Source organism: Ptychodera flava, chromosome 10 (assembly GCF_041260155.1).
Source record: "Ptychodera flava strain L36383 chromosome 10, AS_Pfla_20210202, whole genome shotgun sequence".
NCBI classification, from domain to species: domain Eukaryota; kingdom Metazoa; phylum Hemichordata; class Enteropneusta; family Ptychoderidae; genus Ptychodera; species Ptychodera flava.
The window spans coordinates 31,775,709-31,800,851 of record NC_091937.1 but is presented as its reverse complement, the minus strand read 5'-3'; the positions used below and the strand labels follow the sequence as shown (position 1 = coordinate 31,800,851).

The 25,143-nt window shown below is 39.7% G+C and overlaps 1 protein-coding gene across 1 annotated transcript in view; it reads left to right on the top strand.

Moving 5' to 3' along the window:
- The first annotated feature begins 3,505 nt into the window (after window positions 1-3,505).
- Window positions 3,506-25,143, top strand: part of LOC139142530 (polycystin family receptor for egg jelly-like) — a 56,510-nt gene continuing 34,872 nt past the window's right edge. Inside the window, exons 1-13 of the mRNA XM_070712486.1 lie at window positions 3,506-3,740; window positions 6,186-6,425; window positions 7,673-7,801; window positions 8,399-8,560; window positions 11,053-11,193; window positions 11,571-11,729; window positions 12,049-12,180; window positions 13,264-13,431; window positions 13,946-14,077; window positions 15,403-15,573; window positions 16,143-16,766; window positions 17,922-18,125; window positions 24,386-24,601. Of these exons, the coding sequence (XP_070568587.1) occupies window positions 3,536-3,740; window positions 6,186-6,425; window positions 7,673-7,801; window positions 8,399-8,560; window positions 11,053-11,193; window positions 11,571-11,729; window positions 12,049-12,180; window positions 13,264-13,431; window positions 13,946-14,077; window positions 15,403-15,573; window positions 16,143-16,766; window positions 17,922-18,125; window positions 24,386-24,601 (2,683 nt within the window). The 5' untranslated portion in view covers window positions 3,506-3,535. The remainder of the gene's footprint in view (window positions 3,741-6,185; window positions 6,426-7,672; window positions 7,802-8,398; window positions 8,561-11,052; window positions 11,194-11,570; window positions 11,730-12,048; window positions 12,181-13,263; window positions 13,432-13,945; window positions 14,078-15,402; window positions 15,574-16,142; window positions 16,767-17,921; window positions 18,126-24,385; window positions 24,602-25,143) is intronic.

Genomic DNA, 25,143 nt, shown 5'->3' with positions numbered 1-25,143 from the left:
CAAGCTGATTATCCATCTTGTATTGCATTACGTGTGGGTCTATCTGGTATGACACATGCAAACTTTCACACAGAAACACTACACAGTGCGTGGCACAAACCACAAGAAGCGGAAAACCACGAGGAGTGTGTCACTTTTCCAACTGTTTAAAGAAGTCAAAACAGGCGTGTGGCTGATTAGGTGGGCCGGATGGGTGACACGGCGAGCTTGAGTTTGGTTAGTGTGCTCTTGAAGCGTGCTTCGGACGATGAAGTAGAGACAGCTGAAAATAAAAGAATGATCGAGTTTTGTCTTTCAACTTGATATCTTCCGTAGAAATTGTCTTTATTCTCCATTTTGCAGACATTGAATGTCCAGATGACATCCAGCTCTCTACGGAGCCGGGAAAGCCGACCGCCGTCGTGGCCTGGGTAATTCCGATTGGAAATGTGTCCTGCGACTACGAACCTGGAATCGAATATACCATCGGTGCAACCGTTGTGCTTTGTCAAAGTCACGGACCTAACGGCACAGACACGTGTGACTTCACAGTTACGATCGAAGGTGTGTTGCCGTGTATGAGTTCTGTTCACACACACCGTTTCTCTCAGTCACAGTTAAACACTATCTTTAACTGTAAAGAGTGACAATAATTTCAGTATTTTTCGCTAGAATAAACCACGCTTTATTGTCTACTTGATATGAAACATGTTGAAATACCAGAGTAAACAGCATTGAGCTTGTCAACGCTGCTTGCCTGGGCGTAGTGTGCATTTTTTATCATTGATTATTGAATTCAGGTCCGCACCTGAATCAACTTATCAACACTAACAATGTATGTCACACATGTACAGTCATAGTTGGCAAACCAAGTACTGGGTATTTCAACACGTTATATCAAATAAACTAAGAAATTGTAGTTGATATATGGAACCTGCCAAACACTATAAAACTGTTGTCAAAGGTTTCTGGTATTTTCGTGAGGTGATCGCGTATGTTCATAAGTTATTTTTCGGCCTTCGCTGTAACAGTAAATCCAGGGCAGTAACCGGGGGAGGGGTAGGTGCCCCAACCCCTGTAATTTACCACACTGTCATAAGTACATTTATATAAATTACCAAAATCCTAGCTAACTAGGTTCCCCCCCCCTCGCAAATTGGGTCAAGTTACGGCCCTGAATTATCTAACATTTCCTTATCTCCCCCTCAGACGATGAAGATCCCGTCATTGACTGTCCGTCAGCGCTGACATTGTCTCCTGATCCTGGTATGTCGACGGCGAGTCAGGTCTTCCCGAATGCCAGTGACAATTCGGGAAGCGTGACCGTCACAAGCAGCCATGGTCCGCCTGAAACAGGCTTCGGTGTGGGTACCACCTCTGTGTCTTATGAAGCCAGGGACCCATCCGGTAATACAGTCTCGTGCGATTTTGACGTTACCGTGGCGGGTATGTATGATCTTTGTGTTTATCTATTTTGATTTCCATCTGCATAGTTTACTGGTGATGCACAGAATTGATTTCACATTTCCGTCCGATAAATGCAGGATGGCTAAACTACTGTCTATTGAGGGCGCTCTGGATAATCTTGGAAGCGATCTTTGGCAAACAAGTTGGTCTATGCACAGAGAAACATAGACAGTCTATGTTTGTCTGTGGTCTATGCAAATAAGGTGGAAAGAGACTTCTCTGCTCTGTATAGTAAACGTACCAGAACTTACAATGGAGAATAGACACTACGATACAAATCGGAAAATGGCTACTACTCATCAATTTTCAAACAATACTGTACATAGAATGGTCACCCATCATTTCGCAGCATATTGCTTTTGGAAAGGACATTTCCCTGAACTTCGCCTCCGAATATATACCTTGGACAGAATGTTTCTGGGAGATGGATATTTGGACACAGAAAACGTGACGAGCTTTCACCTCCCTGCATATCGTGTGTGCCCCTTGTTCCATTTTGCACACAAGATTTGAGCTACACCGCCTTATTTTTCTTGTGAAAAGTGAAAGAAAACTTTTGTCTCGTAGCGTTATTACACATGGTATGTTTTTGAATTTCTTGTATCGACTTCTAAACGTTATGTACTCCAAAGTTTGCTTTGTAGTAGAGGTACCCCCTGGTTATTATTACTGATGATACAAGAGAAACGTTTGAAGTTTTCTTTTGCAAAATATAAAGGGAAATGTGTAAGATTATTATGACTTTAAGTCTTGCTGTTACAAATATATACGCAATCAGGTAGTGCAGGGTGTATTTTTTTAAAGTGGCACTCCCCCCACTGGTAACATTTTAAAACATGTTTTTTTAATGCCAGCGGTCGATATTTGACGTGGCGACTGTGTACGGATCGCGAGATATCGATAAAAATATGTCATTTCCCGAGCGTATTTTTCACGTCCCGAAGTTTTACGATCGTTTCTGATTATGACCCGAAATCCTCCGAAGGTTTGTTGCTGTGCTGATTGACGATATTCTAGGGAGTCAATAATAAGTTTGAACGACGCAATTAATTTACCTCCCACTGCAAAGACTTTTTATACGCATTATGCCTTTACCTCAGGTAAGTTTTTTTAAAACCTTCTCCTTGGTTTTTGTCGTTTTCATTATTCTAAATCAGGTGTATTATATTTTTAACCAATACACATAGATATAAGTTTTTTACGTGTAAAATATTAGCCGCCTCTGATCACAACATTTTGTCGTCTGCCAGTAGCTGAGACATCCTATCGACCGAAACTAAGTTCCGTTTCGTAAAAATGTTTCCAATTTGAATATGCAAGAAAATGTACAGTTCAGATTTATATCACTGATATCATCTCCTACCACGTCAAGGTAGTTTTTGCCATATTCAGTTTCAAAATGTTGAAATCCTGTCAATGTCCATTGCCACTGTATTGTATTGCATTGTCGATTCGAGTCAGCTATCCATGCAGTGCGCTCTTAGCAAGGCAAAGATGTGTTATACTTAGGTGTGCCGACCGCAATTATCCAGGGTGTTTCCATGATGAAATGTTGGTTTTTTTCAAGTCAAATGTACTCTAAATATTTAGACAACTTTCCTGTATAAAGGGTAATCTGTGTGCGACCAGAATTGAGTCACACAGGCCATCGATGCATCGATGCAGCGGCCATACTAGTCACCCATGCGAATTCTGGTGGAATCAGCAAACTTTCTTTTTTCGTTTTAAGCCGAGTCATGTAAAACCTCGCTTTCTCCCACGGGGCATGATCGATCACCGACGCGGCTGGTACTATATGGCGTACAGCAGCGTCAGCGTAAACTCATACTCCCTAGCTTAGTTGACAATGACCCCAGTGCCGAACGTTCGATGTTCGGAAGCTGAATTTAGATGGGCAACCAGAATTCAAACTTTTACTCTTTTGAGGACATGTTTTTATCGATATCTCGCGATCCACGCGCAGTCGCCACGTCAATACGATCGTTGGCATTAGAAAAATGTGTTTTACAAATGTAACCAAGTGGGAGTGCCACTTTAATCATCGCTTTTCACAGATTCCACACCACCGGTTCTTCGCTGTCCGATCGACATGGCAATCTCGTTGGATCCGGGAGAGACGACAGCAACCACTTTTTGGCCAATTCCGCTCCCGAGTGACTCGTCTGGAAGTGTCACTTTGACGTGCAGTCATGACCGGCCCAGTCACCTTGAACTCGGCGATACGGTCGTATCCTACGAGGCCCGAGATTCAGACGGCAACGTTGCCACGTGCGACTTTACTGTGACCGTAGTAGGTGCGCCGTTTTGATTTTTTGTCGTTTTAGATGCTACATTGCGTATGCACCATAGTTGTAAATATATCGAAAATTTTCCGATCCGCACGTCATAACCTCCGCAACTTGAATCATTCAAAACACATTGACTGAGGCAATCTTTGGCATATGTTAGATTCAAATGCGAATGGCCCAGTTTAACAGTCTTGAGAACACTTGTGGTGTCCTACAAATAGTATTATTATAATAATTTTGGTGTAACTAGTTATTTTCCCACACCTGACATTTGTTCTGCTCTTCAATTCACTTTTAATCTAAATCAAATCTCAGTTTCTCCCCACGCAACATCAACTATCAAATCAAGGCATTTACAGAAAAGTGACACGTTGGTTTTGAATACTCATATTCTGTAGCTGGTATATATCTCTTGAAATGCCATTTCTTCGCAGAGATAATACATGCACTTTTGAGTAAAAGCTCTTCATTCACCACCCCTACAAAAGAAATACTTTTTCACATTCATCTCCTTAAAGTATGTGTACATTAAAATATCAGCCTTCCGGCAGCTAGACCTTGTGGAAAATATGCGGTGATTTTTTTTGTTTGTTGCGGAACTGGAAACTCTATATTACAGGCAGAAAAGAGACAGGCTTCAAAAGTTACGACTTACAGAGCTATAACACTGTTTGGATGATGTAGAACTTTAAAGAAGAAAAAAGTCCTTTCGGGGCATACTTGACCAACCTTTTGCAGTCATGTTGATTGCCGAATAGTTCTTATCACGAGAAATGTGTTTTGCTGACACCGAATTCTATCAAAATATCGTAAGGGCCAAGGTTTCAATAAGCTTTAATCGAAATGTGTCGGCAAACTTTATGTTTTAATGTGGAATGATATGCAAGTGAGAATTAAGGGACTAAGGGGTGGACCATTTGATATCCGGGGGGGGGGTCTGGAAGATTTAAAAAAAAAAATATTCCCAGCGAATGTCAATGAAAAACAATTCAGCCAGAGGGGCTTAGGGAAAAAAAGATGGCTCACTAAGGTGAAAGAAAAAATCCATCAAAAGTTACTTTCTGGAACACTTTTTTTTTTTCAGGGCGCCCTTCGGGCGCAAACTGAAGACTGTGTCAAATACACAATGGTTCTTTGGCCAAATACATTTGGGGAGCCACAAATTCATCATTCAGTTGCATTTTTCAATGCGCCCTTTGGGCGCATAACTTTAATAATAATAAGACATATTTTTCAGAGCCCCCTCCAAGCCCGAAACTTTAATATACAGACATATATATATCAGAGATATCTGTATGTTTAACATTTTTCAGCGCGCCCTTCGGGCGCATTACTTTAAAATATCAAACATATTTTTCAGCATGCCCTTCAGCCGCATGACTTTCATATTATATATATATATATATATATATATATATATATATATATATATATATATATATATATATATATATATATATCAGAGATATCTGGATGTTTAATATTTTTCAACACCCCTTCGGGCGCAGTACTTAAATATATCAGAGATATATGTCAGAAATATCTTGATGTCTGTAAATTGAAAGTCTGTTTTGCCAAGTGTACTAATCATTATGAAATCTTCAGTTCATATGAAAAGCATGACAAGTTCCTGATACTTTTCTGTTTTCTCTATGAGAATTCAGTATTAGAAAGCAACATGCACTAAAATTTCACAATCACATTTTTCTTATAACAGTTCTGGACATCTGGTTACACATAAAAAGTGTGGAATACATTCACAGCTCATTCAAAATACTATATTGAAACTTTAGAATTGACACTTTTAAGTTCCTATCTTACAACTGACATGAAATTAAAACACAGAATGAATGAATGTTTAAATATATATATATATATATATATATATATATATATATATATATATATATATATATATATATATATATATATATATATATATATATATATATATATATATATATATATATATATATATATATATATATATATATATATAATCCAATGGTATTTTTCTGTGTTTGACGTCATCGTATAGAGTGTTTTTCGCGGAGCCGTACAACTTCGAGCCGAAGTTGTGGTGGCGGGGTTAAAATCGTAAATTCAAAACCAGCCCGTAAAAGGCAGGGATCCCGTCTGAAAACACGACAGCTATGGACCCATAGCTAACCTGTCCACAAAATTCATTAAAAACAGAAAGAGAACAGTGGACAACTTGAAGGTCTCAGCCGTAGGATGACATTGTGATTTTTCTCAACAAGTGCTTATAACCTACATTGTGACAGCAAGTGTTGCTCACTCGAAACTTATTTTATTTTAACAATGTGGAAGGAGGCGGGGATAGGTATGGTAAAATCTTGAGGGTCCTAATCCACCATACACCATCGCCTTTCAGCGTAATGTCTGTTAACGTTGCCTTCTTTACACCTATCTATTTTTCATCCTTAACAGACAACGTACCTCCTGTAATCGCCTGCCCCGAGGACATCACAGCGGGCGTTCACATCCTGAGGGAAACCGTCAACGTGACATGGGCAACTCCGGCTATCAGTGATGGTGGTGGAGATGTGACTGTGACCAGTAGCCATGACCCCGGAAGTGATTTCTACCGGGGCAAAACGGTTGTTTCGTACGAGGCCGTCGATCCTTCCGGAAATGCTGCAACATGTAATTTTACTGTTACAGTGGGAGGTAAGACGTGTCGGTAAATTTGTTGACGCCTTGACCATCATAAAATGATATCTTGCAGCCCTGATGATATACCTGCACTTCGACGTGAAGATCAATACAGGCGGGTCTCACATAATACAGGCGGGTCTCACATAAAACCGTTATACACACGTATCATGAGATAGACACAGTTAGGGATGAACCATTATGTCTTCAAAGGGGTGGTCCAAAATTTAATCCTCTGGTTTTCTTACTGATTTTAAATGGCGTTAAGCTTGTTCCTGAATGAATTCATAGCTTTCAACACTGCAAAAGTGGCCGGTTTGTAAGCCTTTAGCAGTTTAGCATAAAAAATTTTAAATAACCAAAATAATAGCGAGTATCACGAGATTGTTTACCCGTTTTACTGATTTGCAGTTAGCTCAACTAGCGAAATGAATTAGGGCCGTCAAAATACAAACCGCGATTCGCCGTACCTATATTTAATACTATTTTGGTAGTTCGCTCCACGTGACTAACTTTTAAACTTGTACTCATCCATACTGTTCACTTTCATAACGTAGACTAAAGATCGTGGTGGGGAGGGTCACTGAGCAAAGGTCAGAATCAGAGAAACAAGTCACCTTTCATTTAGCGATATTTGAAGTTCAAAGTGGCCGCTAACCTTAGGTTAACTTATGGAAGAATAATTAGTCGACCATTATCACCAAAAACATGGTGGTGAAACTCAGAGCGAAATGCTTACGGTAGAATATTTCGAATGAATCACTCCGCCTTCGTTAGCCTTTTGTCATTGTGAATGGTATGACACGTAACCAGGCGACTGACCGCAGGAGGGCGTTGTAAACTGCTGGTATTTCCATCCCCCCATCCCTATTGAGGGCTGGCCTTGTGCTTTGATTTCGGTGGCCTCTTTCACTCTGCGTTTGATGCAGTGATCTTCATGTATGATTCCAGAATTCTGGAATATGATTCCAGAGCAAGGAAACAATATTTTAGTTGTATTACGGTGAAAGTTCATTCGCTTCCATTGGCTTCAGAATGAATCCATATAAAACAGCGAACGAGACAAGTATTTAAAAATCTGGAAATCCCAATAAGTTGTGTTCGTCGCCAATGTTTGAAAAACGTTTCGTGGTCACACTTCGGTAAGCATTATTTACATAAGTTGCATTTGATTGCAAACCAACTTATAAAAGAAATACAAAAAGATGTAGCTTATGAGGTTTTAATACCAACCTATTAATATGCGTTATTTACTCTTGCAGCTCCGTTTCGCATAGTTGGAGATCTACCAAACAAAGGAAGAGTTCAAGTATACTTAAATGGTCAATGGGGAAGAGTCTTCAATGAGTTTTGGGGAAGTACTGAGACCAGGATATTGTGTCGAGAACTAGGTAAGTGCCCGGCTACGAGAACTTTGTCCTAGACCTTTGCGCAGTCAATCTGACGAAGGAGGGTCAACAGTCTCCCGCCACAGGGTACACTGTTCTCATTTTCATAGTGAAAGACTTAAACTTTTGCTCAAAATTTCTTAAATAAATCTTTCAATCATTCTCTTACTGAATTAACAATAAAAATCAAGAGTCACCGAGCAAAGTTTGGAATTAAAGAAACGAATTCCTCAGCATTCGCGATATTTGAAATTCAAAATGGCCGCTATCTTTGCCTTAACTATATGCTAGAAAACTAAATTTTGGATTTTTGAAAAAAGTAGGATTGTGAAAACTTTTCTTTCTACAAGAGTTTTAAAATGAGCCCCACCCTAAACAAGTGATAGACCAGAAAGAATCGTAGAATTTTGAGAGTCCAAATATCTGTCTGTGTTCTACCTGAAGTGCAGTTACTACGGCCAAAATACACCAATGAGGATGTTTATGAAATTCCTAACTGAAAAATAAATGTGGGAATAAAACGGTAAGAAAGTAATTGTATTGGAAAGCGATGGACTTTACTCGAGCAGATGTGATTTAATATCGCTACTGTAATTGCAGGCTATCCTGACGAGGATGGAACCCCAATAATGTTGACATTAATCGACGACATGCCGGTGTTGATGAACGATCTTCTGTGTCCTGACGATAGCCTCCCTACCTTGTTGGACTGTCCGTATTCTTCATCATGGGAAGGCGCTGATGCCACTGTGGAATGCGAGGGTATGTCTGTCAGTATATAAAAAGATTCTTCGCTAGGTCCAGGATATTGGCACGACAGAGAGGGTTTATAGAGTGGCCCTAAAAGCGTTTTTATGAAGTGCTGAGCTGAAAAGACCCTCACGTCCAATGCCTTGCTAAGGCCAGATAATAATAATTGTGTGGTTCCGAATGCATGCTTTTCAAAAGCAGAGTATCGAGGTCGGTTTTCTTTATCTTGCCAATTTTTGGTTTCTCAATTCTTAATTTTTGTAGTTGTGAAAAACGATGTCGGGTGAATAGTTTATTTCCTTCAGAGCATGTTATTGTCTACCCTGGGCTGATAGTTCTGCTGGTGGACAGAATTGTCCCCGAGACTACTCTTTCGCCCAGTTATAGCGTTGTATTCATTGCTTCCTTCGATGTGTGTGCGATGTGTGATAGTGAGCGTATGTGCGTGAGTTCTTCACGAACTCTACAACGTGTGGAGCGATAGCAGTCAGAAAAGTGTAACAACTTAGCCGGCTATTGAACCACTATTTGTGAGAGTGGAGATTTAGCTGTGCGGTTCTGTCTGCTGCCTCTCTGCTAGGCGACTGATGCCGTATGTTGTGGGTTCGAACCCGATTGAAAACTATCCGTATATTATATCAGAACACAAGACTAGTGTACATATGCGTTTGAATACCATCAGAACTGAACAGACTCAACTAAATTCTCCTTCAGAAAACTGAAATGTTTATCATTTACCACAGTCCAGGTTTTAGTATACGATATTATGATTCATTTATGTTAATTTTATCACACTCATTCATGTATCAGAAGAAACATAAATTGTTCTCGTCAACAACAGTATTAATGAAAACACAAGCCCGTTCGCCTGCAAAATGCTGTACATCTGTATATAACGTCGCACCCTTGTTTAGCTCAAATATGGCATTCAAAAATCAACGATAGTATGGCTGGATCGATCACATATGTAAACTTGTCGCTGATTGGCCAACAATGGATTTTGAAGATGTCTTCACTGGGTCGAATCTCAAGGCAAAATCACCACAACGATGCAGAAATGACAGTAGTAATATGTGTGTGTGAACAGACAGAGAACTGTAAGGGGGAATGTTTCTAACAAGCTTTGCTCAAGAGATGGGAAACTGATTTAAATAACTGAACTCAGCCAAGTCACTTTTCAGACCGAAGAGACTGGTAAAAGTTGTTAAAATAACATGCTACGTTGAAGTTTTTATTGATCCTTTTCAGACTTTGTTGTCACCAGGTACTGTGCGATCATAATTGTACATGGTACTGAAACACGTGATAGGGTCGCTGAAAAAGTCACTACTCTAACGATTTTCCTGTTTAACACTTTGAGCGCCAAAGTAAAATTTTGTCACCTTTATCAAATGTACATCAGTCAATGTTTTCCTAATTTTTTGTTTAAATTTTGATAAGAATCTGTAGCCAATGAAATATAATGTCCATTTGGTCCAAAATTATGAAAAAAGTACATAAACATTCATAAAATCGGTAAAATGTTGCATCAAATTTTTTGGCGGGAAAAATTACAGCGCTCAAAGGGTTAAATGCATTTAGATCATTTGTGCTGAAACACACACAAACAATAACTTTTCAACTTTTGAGAGTAAATACTAACATCATTAAAACTCCCTATTGAATCTGATAAATGGTATTAATCAATGCTGTGTCTTGTCAACCAAAATGGTTGCAAAGTATTGTAAAACATAGCAGATCGCCCAAGAAAGCCAAGTGCGTTAACATGTATATTTTTCAATGGTAGTTGCCCTCACAACTTCATAAAGATTTTACAATTTTTTTTAACTTCTCACAATCACCCATGCCCAAAGTTAATATATTTTGTGTTAAAGTTTTCCGTTACCTCACCAACATGCAACACTTGTATTAGTCTGCTGTATTTCTAGCCATTAGCGAGAATAATAGCCACATTTCACTATGCTACACTACACTACACTGCACTACACTACACTACACTACACTACACTACACTACACTACACTACACTACACTACACTGCACTCCACTACACTGCACTCCACTACACTACACTAACCCACACTACACTGCACTGCACTGCACTGCACTACACTACACTACACTACACTACACTACACTACACTACACTACACTACACTACACTGCACTGCACTGCACTGCACTGCACTGCACTGCACTGCACTGCACTGCACTACACTACACTACACTACACTACACTACACTACACTGCACATTACTGCAGTACCCTACACTACTCTGCACTACTCTGCACTACTCTGTACTACACTACACTACACTACACTACACTACCCTACACTACTCTGCACTGCACTGCACTACACTACACTACACTACACTACACTACACTACACTACACTACACTACACTACACTACACTACACTACACTACACTTGATGAAACCATCGTAAAACATAATGATCCGTTCATTTTGATCATATGCATTCCTGTTTGACTCCTCCAGTGCGGGTAAGGTTGTCCAACGGCTTACCCCCTTACCAAGATCGCACCGGAATCGTCGAAGTTTACCATGAAGGCTACTGGGGAATGCTGTGTGCCAGTGAAGTTGATCTTGAAGATGGAGCAGAAATATGCCATGCACTTGGTACGACGATACAAACACAAATTTAGTTTCACCAACAGAAGCAAACATTACGCGTTTTGAAAAGTTCCACATGTCAATATGTTGGCATTTGGTGAATCCCTTATGATTATGGCTGGCCACGTAAGTCAACAACTGTTCTCCCTCATTTACAGTACAGAGCGATACAGAGTCTGGTAAGTGCAGATATCACAGACATATTTATATATATATATAATATATATATATATATATATATATATTATATATATATAATATATATATATATATATATTATATATATATATATATATATATGGAACATATCATGGGGGCGTCACAACTTTTCAGGGAGTCTGGTTTTGGAGGAGTTCAACCCTAGTATGTTTCTGTTATGACAGGTTTTCTTGGAGTCTCGTCCATCATCTACGATCGTAAATTAACAGTGGGACTCTGGATGTCAGAGTCTGGATGCAGCGGTACTGGAATGTCCATCCTAGATTGTCCTCACGGGAAGATTGGCTGCAATGAAGAGGGGGCAGCGTTCATAATATGTCAACGTACGTTTTTCTCATAATATTTTCATAATTTTTTTTATAAATATAGTGTTCTAATATAGTGTTCATTGTTGGTAATTTTCAAAGTACGTTGCAGTTTATTCTATTAATATTAATGTCAATTACGTGTTAGCTGTTTGTTATGGAAAACCACTGACTATATACTTTTGGAACATTGAAACGGGGGCGGGGAGACATGACGAACATTGATGCGCGTGATGACTACAGACCATATATAAATCTACGTTTTTCGCCTAATATCACGTAAACACCATGGCGACGTCCGCTAATACCCAACTACGGGTTCTAAATTGTTTTGCAGCGTTTGTGAGGCTTGTTGGAGGGACACGTCCTTATGAAGGTTTCATCGAAGCTTACAGAGATGACACCTGGTTCCCGATTTCAGATCTGTTTTGGGATCAATGGGATGCTCAAGTTGCATGCAGGGAACTTGGTAATGTTATACGATGACTATAGGTTCATTGAATACGATAAGCTGTAATTGTTTTTCACTGCAATGTACCAGCTTCACGCTAGGTTCCTCTGTTTATCGGCCGCGTAATACGTGGTAACCCCTAGAAACTGCTCCAGTTTCCGGTCACTTTATAAGTGAACCATATGGACCATGAAAGGATAAAGGAATCTGGATGCATCACCTACATTGAACAAAGTTGACACCACTCTATAGACGGGCAAGCGGATGCATGGATGCATGCATGATGCACACTCCCGTTGTATCACTAACGAGTGTGAACAATAATGAGATACAGTGCGTTTTACCTAGGTACCGCAACTCAGCGTGTGAGACAGACACAATCCACGTACAAAACACACGACTAGCTTGGGTATCACAGACACATTTCAAAGCCACCGACTCGTCGATTAATTACAGTAAACCAGCATAGGGCAGCCACTGTCGAGACTGAGAGATAAACAGTTAACTAGACTTGATCTACAATGTAACTGTTTATTTTACAATTTCAGCTAAGAGTTCAAGAAGTGAAGTATTCTCAACAGAAACAAACTAAAAAGTCACACATTGTAGATCAAGTGTATCTCTCAGTCTAGACAGAGCGGCTGCCCCATGCTGGTTTACTGTTATAAATCGACGAGTCGGTGGCTTTGAAATGTGTCCGTGATACCCAAGCTAGTCGTGTGTTTTGTACGTGGATAGTGTCCGTCTCGTACGGTGAGTTGCGGTACCTAGGTGAAACGCACTGTACATTGGTTAACTCAACTTTGGTATGATTGCGCCAGTGACAATGCTTTAAGACTGTAAAGTCTGCGCAGAAAAATGTTATGTTGTTAATATTCTCTCGGTATTTAGTAACTTGGCGGGCAGATTCACCAAACGGTAAAATTTGGACTGTTAAAACACCGGTGTCATTATATACGTATGAAGAAAGTTCTTACTTGTTGATGAACAAATGGGGACAATGAAACCAGCCTCGCGTATACAATTTTCAGGTTGTCCTCTCTTCTGACAGTGCTTGCATCTTCCGCACCATGTTAATGGTGATTTTATCATTCCGCCCAGGTTTTCCACAACTGATAGAAACGACAAAGACTCACAGCGTGCCTTCACGATTGTCAACCATGTACAGAATAGCATGCTTCGGGAACGAGTGGAGTCTATTTGACTGCCCTTGGAGTACTTTTTACGATGAACGAGAATCCACGCTTGCTGTGTATGTCGACTGTAGTGGTAAGTCTTCACAACGGATTCATACCTTGACGATGACGCTTTCATTCTTGTGCTATGGGAAGTTCGTCCACGCAAAAATGTCCTGGCATCATTCACATACTTACATGATTATACCAGTTTATTTATATAGGAAGTCAAGAGCGAAAATTAACTCGACGATACGATCGATGAGAAAAACATAACTTGTCATGTAATTCCCGATTGTAACAAGCTTTGTAACTTACGTACAGAGAGTTGTGCCATATGCAAATTTTATGGTTATTGCGGGTCCATAGATAACAAGTGTTGTTTAAACGATGGCGTTGAGTTTTGTGAGATCTCACTTTTACCCGAAATCTCTCATTTAAAATGTGAGAACAACGGTGTGCATGTTGTATTTCTTGATATTGTTTTTACCATTGAGGATGGGACATTTGCTTACAAGCTATTTGATGAGAGATGACCTTTCTACCTTCATAGTGCGCATGTCCAGCATTATTTGCATGTAGACAAGTAATCCACTGATCTCTCGCAGCGCCATTTGGTATGACCATGTTACCTGATGGAATGGGCTATACGATCGTCTATCGACTAGGCGGCGACGCTCAGTACATGTCCTACGAAAACTGGGACATCAATGATGCTGACGTCATGTGCAGGGAAGTCGGTAAGCAAGTTCATTAATTAATCATTGAAAGCTTATTAGCAGCCGTCTACTAATTCTCGGCCCAACTGTTTTATGTGTCCTAGGTTTAAAAGGATGCTTTGTCGAAAAGAAGAAAACACTAATAGAGTGTCATGAAAGGAAGTAGCCTATCTTCAAAATTTTAATTTGTCTTTATTGTTCCTTTGATACTTTCACTGAACTCTTACTTGTTAGTATAACAATTTTCTGCGAAGATTAGCGAGACTGAAAAATTCCATATTTTATGTTTTACTTATTAATGATATATTTGGGTACCGAATTTGAAGAATTTGAAAGAATTTCTCATAATATGACTGGACTTTGTTTCACTGAAATATGTAAACTGTTGAAATATTAAGTTTGACGAGATTAAAATAATTAAATGTTTTTAATGTGTCTAAATATTCATGCGAATTTGTAAAAAAATTAATTTAAATAATGTTTATTTTGTCACTTACAGTAGGTGAACCCATGACACCGATGCATCTTCTACTTTGTTTGTTTCTTTGAACGGTTGTTCGATTTGTACCTGTAGAAAAATAAGCTTTAAATTCTGTGTTACCTTTTTATTGATGGTCTATGCGTACATCAAACTTTCTTTAAAAAGGTGAACCATCAGATTTTACAAGCGGCGGCTAAATTGGAAAAATTATGCGAAACAAGCATCGTTGAAAAAAGGTTATAAAAGTTTTTCTTCTGCAAACATTGTTGACCTGACTAATAAGTAAAAACTAGGTCGAATGAGGGAAAGCATTCATGCTCTGACCATCCCCAAGAACATACCAAATCTCACATCTTAAGGAAAGAAGTATCTTGGCGCTTGTATGGCCTTATTTTGAACCTCGTGGAGTACTATATCACATTTTCGCCATCTTGTTTTTGTGAAAAAAAACGAACATTCAATTTTTCGCCAGTTAACACAAGCATGGCGGCCATTTTGAATTGAATTTCTGGTACTAAATTCACCAGATTTTTAGGGGTCGGCACTTCCTCGTCATCATCAATATTACCGTCATGAGCACCATCCCTTGGGCGGGCAACAATATATATCATCGACCAGCATCGAACAAATTTTAAGGGAAGTCAAAATAGCAGTGCGCGCATGGATATTTTACATCTAACGTTAAGCGTCCACTTTGACGTCGAAAACGTTGAAGGGTTTACGACCGGACCGGGTAACCATGGAAACCGGTCAGTACATCGTTCACCGGCACGCAAACTCCCCGGATGTTCCTGTTCAAATCAATGCACTGATTTGCACTCACATCGAGGATGTAATAAATTAGAAAATATGTTTTTTTCTACAGGTTACGCCATGAGCGTGGCTCCTATCTACACCATCAGTTACTTCCCAGCGAAGTTCTTATCCGATGTTGACTGTTTTGGAACGGAAGACAGTTTATTCCATTGCTACCACAAATTTACATATGTGGAGGATTCTGATTATGTAGCCGGGGCCAGATGTTCTAGTACACCTGGTAAGTGTTTGTTATAGCTTTTTATATAGCTTTGTATACCAGACAAACGAGCAATGGTTAACAATATCCGTACTCCTGACAAGCCACGCTTACAGGACGACAACGAGACTCGGATTGCGCATGTGTGAATCATTCCGTCGACAACTTGACCTTAGCTATTAAGCTAGTATCATTCTTTTCAGTGCGTGAGACTGTATCTTTTTGCATTTTAATTACAAAAAAAATACAATGCAATCTTCGGAGATATGTTTTGGATTCCCGTTATTAAGCCATTGTGATATTGTCCTTGAAAATGTCACTATTTTGGTCGATTAATTTCAGGGGCTAAACGTGTACATTTGCGACGGCCATATTTGAGTTGAAACTCGAAAATTATTTCATTATAAAAAAATCTGACTTGTACGATCGTCGCCGATGTTTGAAAAGTGTCCTATGGTGACACTTTGATAAGCATTTTTACACAAGTTGTACATATTATCGTAAAACGTGCAAAAAGATAGCCAATGGGGCTTTAATGTTATTGAATCCAAGAGTGTTGTTCTGTTCTGTTCATTCCTGTGGTTCTCTAGAGTTCACGGACCTGTACTGGCCTTTAGACGAGGAAGTGCCGACCCCTACAGACCTGAAGACACAAACTGTCACACATGGAGACGTAGAGTTTGTGAGCATTAACCATGCCATAGTGGCAAGTGTCAGCGACGGTGATTGGATAGACCTTGGCGTCCTGCTGGAAAGCTGCCTGGAGGACATAAACGCATGCACCAATCACGTGTTTACTCTGTCTTTCTGGTTCAAAGCCGACAGAATGGATCGAGATCAAACTATCCTGGCGCTTTCAAACGAACGCAACTGCGCTGGCATCTCGTTTGAATATGTGTGGAGCCACTATGAGGTTTCCATGGCTACATGCATGTCCAATGCATACAATTCTAAAACTCGTTCAGTGAAAAGAGTCAGCATTGAGGGCGCATTTCCGAACTGGTCAGAGATTACTTTACTGGCCGCAAAGGACAATGGTCTAGAAGTTTACATCGACGGGGAAAAGTTTTTCTGGCAACGACAAGCCGCCCCTGGTGATACAAAGAGCTCGAACCACTTTCTACGGGTGGGTCAACAGATGCGCAAGGCACTCAAAAGCAATGAATTTTACCTGGACGAGATAAGATATGTAGAGAAATACCTGGTTCCCTCTGGTGAGTTTAAAGTAACTACGTTACACCCCGTCGATCTGTCACAAAACGGAATCGAAATGGTAACTTATTTTGCCAAGAGTAAACGTGATTGATTATGCTTATGCACTCATCTTATTGTTATGAATGTTTCAACGTGTTAGAAATGTAATGATTCAGCTGTAAATGCAGATGTACCAGTTGCAAATATGTAAAATTCAGTTGTAAATTCAGGTGGGAATATTTCAAATGTTACATGTTACTACAACAGTGTGCGTTGGGCGCAACATCGAAGCAGAATTTGATGCGTCATCAGAAAAAAGTCACTAAGAACAACTGTTTTAAGAACGATTTTGTTGAAATACATTGTGGAAACAGTTGCCATGGCAACTACGATATACGGTCACTGTTTTTACAATTTATTTAGATAGTAATATTAAATGGCTACTAGCTATAACTTATGATAATTTTCACTATTTTTGTTTTTTTTAATGTAAACTACAAGTTTTTGTTCTTCTTCCAAAGGCATATTAAAACGTCCAGTATTTAGCTTGCCAGCACAGTGTTGGCATATCTAAAACGCACCATTATTTTTTACATTTGAATCCTTGTCGGGAAGAGAAATAACTTGTCAATTATAACAATGCTGTTTACACATGCAATAGACCGAGTTCAAAAGCTGAATACTGTGTATCTCAACATGTTGAGGAAAATAGAACAAGAAACGGTGTTGACATTAAAAATAAAAGTAGTGTAAAAATCATCAAACAAGTTACAGCTACTAGCCCTTCAAGATAGTATGCGCCTCGAAAGTGAAAGACGTCAACTTTTTTTTGCTCTAACTTTCCTCAAGGAATGTTTGAATCATTCTGTTTCAAATTCAAGAACAATATCGGGGGTCATCGAGCAAATTTTGGTACAAGAAAAACAAATTACCCAAAATTTACCGATATGTGTGAAATTCAAAATGGCCGCCATCCATGTGTTAACTCTGTGGAGAGATATAAAATTTTCGATTTTCAAAAACTAAGAGGGTAAAAGTTTTTCTTGCTCAAAGGGCTTCAAAATGAACCCCCACGAGTGGTATACCAGAAAAGAATTCTAAAAGTTTGAGAGTCCGAATATATGTCCGCCGAGGCGCATTCTACCTGAACAACGATTCTATGTTTAAATTTTCAGGACCAGTCAACGCAGCACACAGGAAGCAAGTCACCTTACAATCTGGCAGCGGTGCTATTGACACGGCCGGTGTGTCCACGGAACATGCAGTGGATGGGTTTCCCGGCACATATTTGAGCGTGTACGTGGCAAGCGAAGGGACGTTTCTTCAGATTGATATGATAGATCTCCGGACGGTTTCGCACGTTGTCGTTCACACCGCGGGTGAGCGGGACCCTCATTTCTACAAAAGCTTTCACATCGGAATTCAATTCTACACTCTGCCAAGCTCATACCTATACTTTCCTGTCGATTTCAGAACGTGAATAATAGATCAAGTCTTTATGATAATATTTTAGAAATGAACTTGCAATAATAAAAGTAACAAGGCAGTATTGCTGAAGGCAATGAGTACTTGGGCCATGATAGAGTAATTTTGAGGACAATATATACTACTATTCAAATATGGTCTTGAATTTCCTCCTGTCAATTAGGCATTTGATTAACTGGTTATTAAACGAAGCAATGGCATGACAACGGCAAAATATGTCTAGCAACTTTTGTGGAGTTTGAGGCAGGGGTTCTTTATTTATAGTGGAAATTGCTTAAACTCCTTAAATATTCAAATTACTGCAATTTCTTTTGTTCTCGATGGTAGATGTCTAATATTTAGATGGGAATATTTAGATTTCTACCCTGTAGTTATCCCTATATACCAAAAATCGGACATCCAGCTCTATTGGCTTGCTCAGAATTAGATATGCGCATAATTAATGAGGTACAATATGTGGTGTCATAAGGTGTCCCATCATACCAAATATGAAGGATGTAGCACTTGTGGTTACTGAGTTGTGGACAAATATATATATTTGAGGTCAAAGGTCATTCAGGTCACGTCACATTTTGTCATAATAATTGTATTGCTAAGTTATTCCTATATACCAAAAATCAGACCTCTAGCTCTATTGGCTCGCTCAAAATTAGATATGCGCATAATTAATGAGGTACAATATGTGGTGTCATAAGGTGTCCCATCATACCAAATATGAAGGATGTAGCACTTGTGGTTACTGAGTTGTGGACAAATATATATATTTGAGGTCAAAGGTCATTCAGGTCACGTCACATTTTGTCATAATAATTGTATTGCTAAGTTATTCCTATATACCAAAAATCAGACCTCTAGCTCTATTGGCTCGCTCAAAATTAGATATGCGCATAATTAATGAGGTACAATATGTGGTGTCATAAGGTGTCCCATCATACCAAATATGAAGGATGTAGCACTTGTGGTTACTGAGTTGTGGACAAATATATATATTTGAGGTCAAAGGTCATTCAGGTCACGTCACATTTTGTCATAATAATTGTATTGCTAAGTTATTCCTATATACCAAAAATCAGACCTCTAGCTCTATTTGCTCGCTCAAAATAAGATATGCGCATAATTAATGAGGTACAATATATGGTGTCATAAGGTGTCCTATCATACCAAATATGAAGGATGTAGCACTTGTGGTTACTGAGTTGTGGACAAATATGTATATTTGAGGTCAAAGGTCATTGAGGTCACGTGACGTTTTGTCAAACAAATTATATTGTTAACTTATCCGTATATACCAAAAATCAGACCTATAGCTCTATTGGCTCGCTCAAAATTAGATATGCGCATAATTAATGGTACAATATGTGGCGTCATAAGGTGTCCCATCATACCAAATATGAAGGTTTAGCACTTGTGGTTACTGAGTTATGGACAATAATGTATATTTGAGGTCAAAGGTCACCAAGGTCACATGATATTTTGTCAAAATGTCTGAGATATTGCGTGAACCGATGGACTCACTGATGGACTCACGGACGGATATGACCCAATCTATAAGCCCCCTGGACTTTATCCGTGGGGACTAAAAACTGTGTCACTGCATCCTTTAGGCAATATGAATACGATGAGAAACTAAATTTTTATTTTTCTTGGCCTTATACATGGGAGTCTATGGAGAACTGCCTTATACATGGGAGTCTATGGAGGTGTAAACTAAAAAGTCCTCTAACACGGCCAAATTCGATCGCATTGTGAAACAAATCGACGTGCATCTGTATGGGGTTGGGTACTATTCTTGTACTGCAAAGTTTGAAAGAAATTGACCAGGGCATGTCTGAGATATCAGGTGCAGCCAACGAACAATGCACTTTTAAAGGGGTCCTTACTATGATAAGATATATTGTACATGACAAGTAATGTGAACTGACTAATTTTAAGTCAAGAGGGTAATTAATTAGCTGTTCATAATTTGCCCTCCCACTGAAAATTTTTCGACTTACCCTGCCGCACTCAAACTTCATTTTTACCCGCTCCCCACATATTTTTGCCTGTTTCCCCTCCCCACTGTGAATGTTTGAAGCTCCCCTGCCCTGTGGCGAAAAAAAAATTGCCGGTTTCCCCTGCCCTGGAAAAAATTCCCCTCGAAATTTTGTCATTCCATTTCCCCTGCAGACATGAAGCTACCCTATGCTGTGATGAAAAAAAAACCTGTCGATTTTCCCCTGCCCTGAGAAAAAAATTCCCTGAAAATTAACATTCCCATGCAGAAACATACTGCAGTGGCCTTCTATTTGGTTTCCATCTCGCAGTACATAGAGTGAGATGTTGGGTCAATCGATAGGCTAAGTAGTCTGGGTAACCTTTAAAAGGTATAAGTACTTGCCCTGTGTCCCCATCCCCGGAAACACCATGGCTGAAATTCCCCTGTTCCCGTTTTAAAAGTAGCTTCCCCTCTCCTCGTTTTTTCGCCAAGCCCTGTCTCCAGGACAATAAACCAATATCTGCCCTGCCCGACAAAAAAACTAAAATTTGCTCCCCTGCCACCTAAAAATATGTCCCCTGCCCTAGTAAAATTAAAATTTCCCCTGCCCTCAAAAAATGCTTCCGGAATAGCTTTTTCGATGAATAGCTCCGTTGGCTGCACCTGAGATATCTGCGTGAACGGACGGACGGACGGACTGATATGACCAAACCTATAACTCCCCCAGGACTTCGTCCGTGGGCACTAAAAACAACGCAACAGTTATTACAGCTACATCGGCGGTAGGTTCATATCCAGAGCCCCGTACGGTCTGCCGCCGTCGCTTGAAAACAATCTCATAAACCTGGCGAGCTGTCACGTTCAAGCTCAGGATTATTTGTCGATCAAATTTCAGTAAATTTACCTTACCTAGATGAAATTTTGTCTATAGGCTGAAATTTCGCCGAAGTTTGACAAAATTGCATCGATTTTTCTGGTTCATATCCGACATTTTTAAGTTTTGAGTGCAGACAAAAATAAGTTTTGAGGCAACATACATGGCTGCAACCCCATGTTGACCCCTAGCCCTGCGTACGATGCTATGTGCTACAGCTAACACACAGCATCGTACGCAGGGCTAGCGAGAGAGTTGCCGACATCGACGGTTATTTACGAGAAGTGAATAAAAGACTGTCATTTTTGGAAGCGATCGAGTAGCTGAGGTAGGCTGGGATACGACTTGGGCCCAAGAACGCTGAATTTCGGCAGTAATTTGGCTTTTTACGTCAAGTCCCAAAATGGATTTGAAGTCACCGACCCTACGTACGGGTCTTTGCAGGGCTGTGGTGAGCGGGGCGATTAGCTGTAGCGGAACACACAGCATCGTACGCAGGGCTAGTTGACCCCAAGTGAAAATGTGTTCGCGATCAAATCTTCCTATATTTTTTTCAGAATTTTCGACAAAATCATTGCTTCGTAAATCTTTTGTAAAATATAAAATACTAAAATGCGATGTGCCATGTCTCCAGATTTCTAAAATATCGTTCGTTGACCGTTTGACGGAATACTCATTTCGCAAACTTGTGACGCAGTTGAAATTCAATACTGACCGCCAAATAATCTTAATGAGACGAGATCATTCTAAACGTCCTCCAAATTATCCAACCATTCGCGTTAGAGTTCAGCTCGCTTAGAGTATCATAACATTCTTCGGCCTTCGTTTAGATCGACCGTAATCTCTCCCATTTAGGAAATAAATACACAAGCTACCTTGACAAAACTTCGTGCACCATCAAGGACCAAACGCACTACAAATCTGTCTTGACGTCATCATCTCCTTACATGGTAATCGGCATACCGTATTTTTTAGCAAAGGAGACACAGAATACGTCGGAGTATTCAGTTTCAAAACGTATTATATTGTGTGATGTTGTCAAAAAAGGTGATGTTACTGCAGTGGTATAAATTACAAAACACAAAAGTTCAAATCAGTTTATTTTGGACTGGCTTTACCCAACATTTCATATTGTTTCTTATGCCAGATTTGACCACGTGCTTACTGGAGACCCCTTTACATGCAAATTTTGTGTCAAATGGTGTGTTCTCCTGGAAAAACAAACGTACGATTTCTATATGAAGGAGGCGAAATTTGCCCTCAAAACTCGAAACCACCCCTTTATGGGGTGTACCTAGCTATTTTGAACGAGCTTCTCGAATCTGCAGCTCTATTTCGAAATGATGGTCTGGTTTTCTCAGCTCAAGGATAAGTGTTCTCCATCGCTGTGGGCATTACTATTCTCAACTGGGGGTACAGTTTCCAGTCGTAATGTTTTTCGTTGTGTCCGGGATATAAAATCTTTCCTTTTCACAATTTTACTTTTATTAACACTAGTCCACATCTTGTCAGCGATTAAACATGTTCAAGTTTAAATGTTATAATTCTGGTCTCGAGCCCTCTTGTTCGACCAAACTGAAATTACCCCTCCCACTTTGGCTCGTCCAGTGGGTGTAGCAAGGGTCGTGCCATCGCCTAGGAAACGGAGGGTGCATTAATTGTTGCATTTCGATGCACATTTTGATTATATTCAGAAGATTTTGTGGCAAAACTCAGATAGAGAAGCATTAATATTCACATCTCACTTATTCAAGACTGGCTGAGAGCAGCACTTCCATTCAGTTAACATCATTACGCCATTTATTATGCCAAGAAAGATGAAGCCAAGACATTTTGCCCTCCCTGGTCTCAGCCAGAAATGGTTATACCTTAGGCCAGGAAGAAAAAATAAATTGTTCATCGGAATCGCCGCTTCTACTTTGGCATATTTGGAATTTTTTTTTTTTTTTTTTTTTTGATCGCGGCAAATTCTTACTTCCGCATTACAAATATTTTTAGTACTGCCGCTGGTGGCGCCCTACACTCTGTCGGGTTTTCGCGGGCACGGAATTTTGTGTTCGGACTTAGTTGACCGCCAACACGTTGTTGTGACGTCTGAATTTGGCGAATCACGACGCAAAGTGGGTCGATTTGGCCAGAAATTTGCTCGTTTTGTAAAGGTTAGTACATGTCACATCATGAGTATTAATTTGATCGCCAACATTCGACGTGATGGCCAACAGTTAGTTCCAGAGACGCTATTCAGTGTTTGTCCTGATATACGTTCGGCGATTTGTTCAACAAGATCGTGACAGCAGATAAACGTGCATCCGATTGAATGAAAATTGCATCGAAAGTATAAAAATTTACGGCAACAAAAAACACATGGTTGCGTCGATGTTAAAGTACGATCTGAATGATGACTATATAACTTTACACAGTACAGTGTTGTACGACCATTGTGTAAAATGTGTGTATATAGACAGCGGTAAAGAGGCCAAAACATGGGGCCAAAGTAAAATGAAAAACTCAGATGCTAGCTCCCACCAGGACAATATTAAAGGACAATACTGAATTGTTGAATTTCAGTGATTTGCTGTACATTTCAGTTTTATTCTGAGAGAATGTTGAAATACTCAGAATATGTTGTGCAAACACTAACTGTGAATGTACTATTCATTGAATTCAGTTACCAGTATCAGTGTTTCTTGTCTGAGATATTTCTGGTAAAAAGGGAAACAATTATCTTGCCTTGTCTGCATCTGTGCAAAAATGCCAGAGAACCGCATTTACCTTCGGCCTAAAAAAAAAAAAAAAAAAAAAAATTTCGCTCGCCGCTCCTGGGACTTGGTCCAAAAAATCCGATGAACAAGATTTTTTTTTCTCTGGCCTTACTGAGTTTTTTCCCACGGAATGAAAACAAATGTACTTGGGCTGAGGCCCAAGTACAATAAGTACCAGTCCCCGGTTCTTTGTGCATTCCACCACGTATACAATCACTTGCCGAAAGACACGTCACTTGTTACAGAGTTATTTTCAGAATTATTTGTTTGATCTGATAAACGAAATTGACTTCGTTATGCATAACATGTCGGCAATTTGCAGAAATGACATACACGTTCAGCTGGTCCTAACTCGTATACATCATCAGTGTGGCAGAATGGAACATCTTGCATGATTCACCCCCCCCCCCCAAAAAAAACAACCCAAACAAACAAACAAACACAACAAACAAACAAACAAACAAACAAACAAACAAACAAACAAACACCATGAGGTTTTGTATTATTTATTCACGATACATCCTTTATTATATTCGTTTGCAGATAAAGATCAGCATTTGAAATTAGCAATCGGCCGACAGTCGTCGAGCGGTACCGGTTATGATATAACGGACTGCGGGTCGGCATTTCAAGTGCCAGCTCATAGTACATACGTACATCATTGTCAGCACTCCATCCTTGGTCGATATGCCTTAGTGGAGCCCGTACTACCGTCAAATGGTCCAGAATTAAGAGTTAGCGAGGTGCAACTTTACTATGGTGAGCTATTACTCTGTGGTTTAAGGATACATATAAACAGAGATACAGAGAGGCGGAGACAGTTACAGAAAGACAGACAGAGAGACAGCTAGACAGACAGATAGACAGACACTATCCCTCCCTCTCTTTCTCTCTCTCCCTCCCCCCTCTCTCTCTCTCTCTTCATAAGTCTTTTCTCCATCCTTTCTGTGGCTTTATGTGGCTATGACTCTGACAGAGTCTGTCCTAGACAGTAGGGGCGTCTAAAGACCAGTATTTTACGTTTTGAACTTTGAACTGGCATCTGCAATATTTGAAAGACAAAACTAAATTTCAGTGAATAAATTATGTTTAATGTAAAGTAATGCGGTAACACCATATTTCTTGTCTAAACGTCGTTACAACACGTTAATTTTACAACTTTCCAGAGTAACCTGATTAGCCTTTCCTCTCCGAATAAGATACATATCAAATACTTAATACTCGACCCCTACTCACAATGGAAAAGTAGGTCTGCAATTATTTCCAATCAGTCTCCGCTGCAAATGTCATTGTCGGAAATG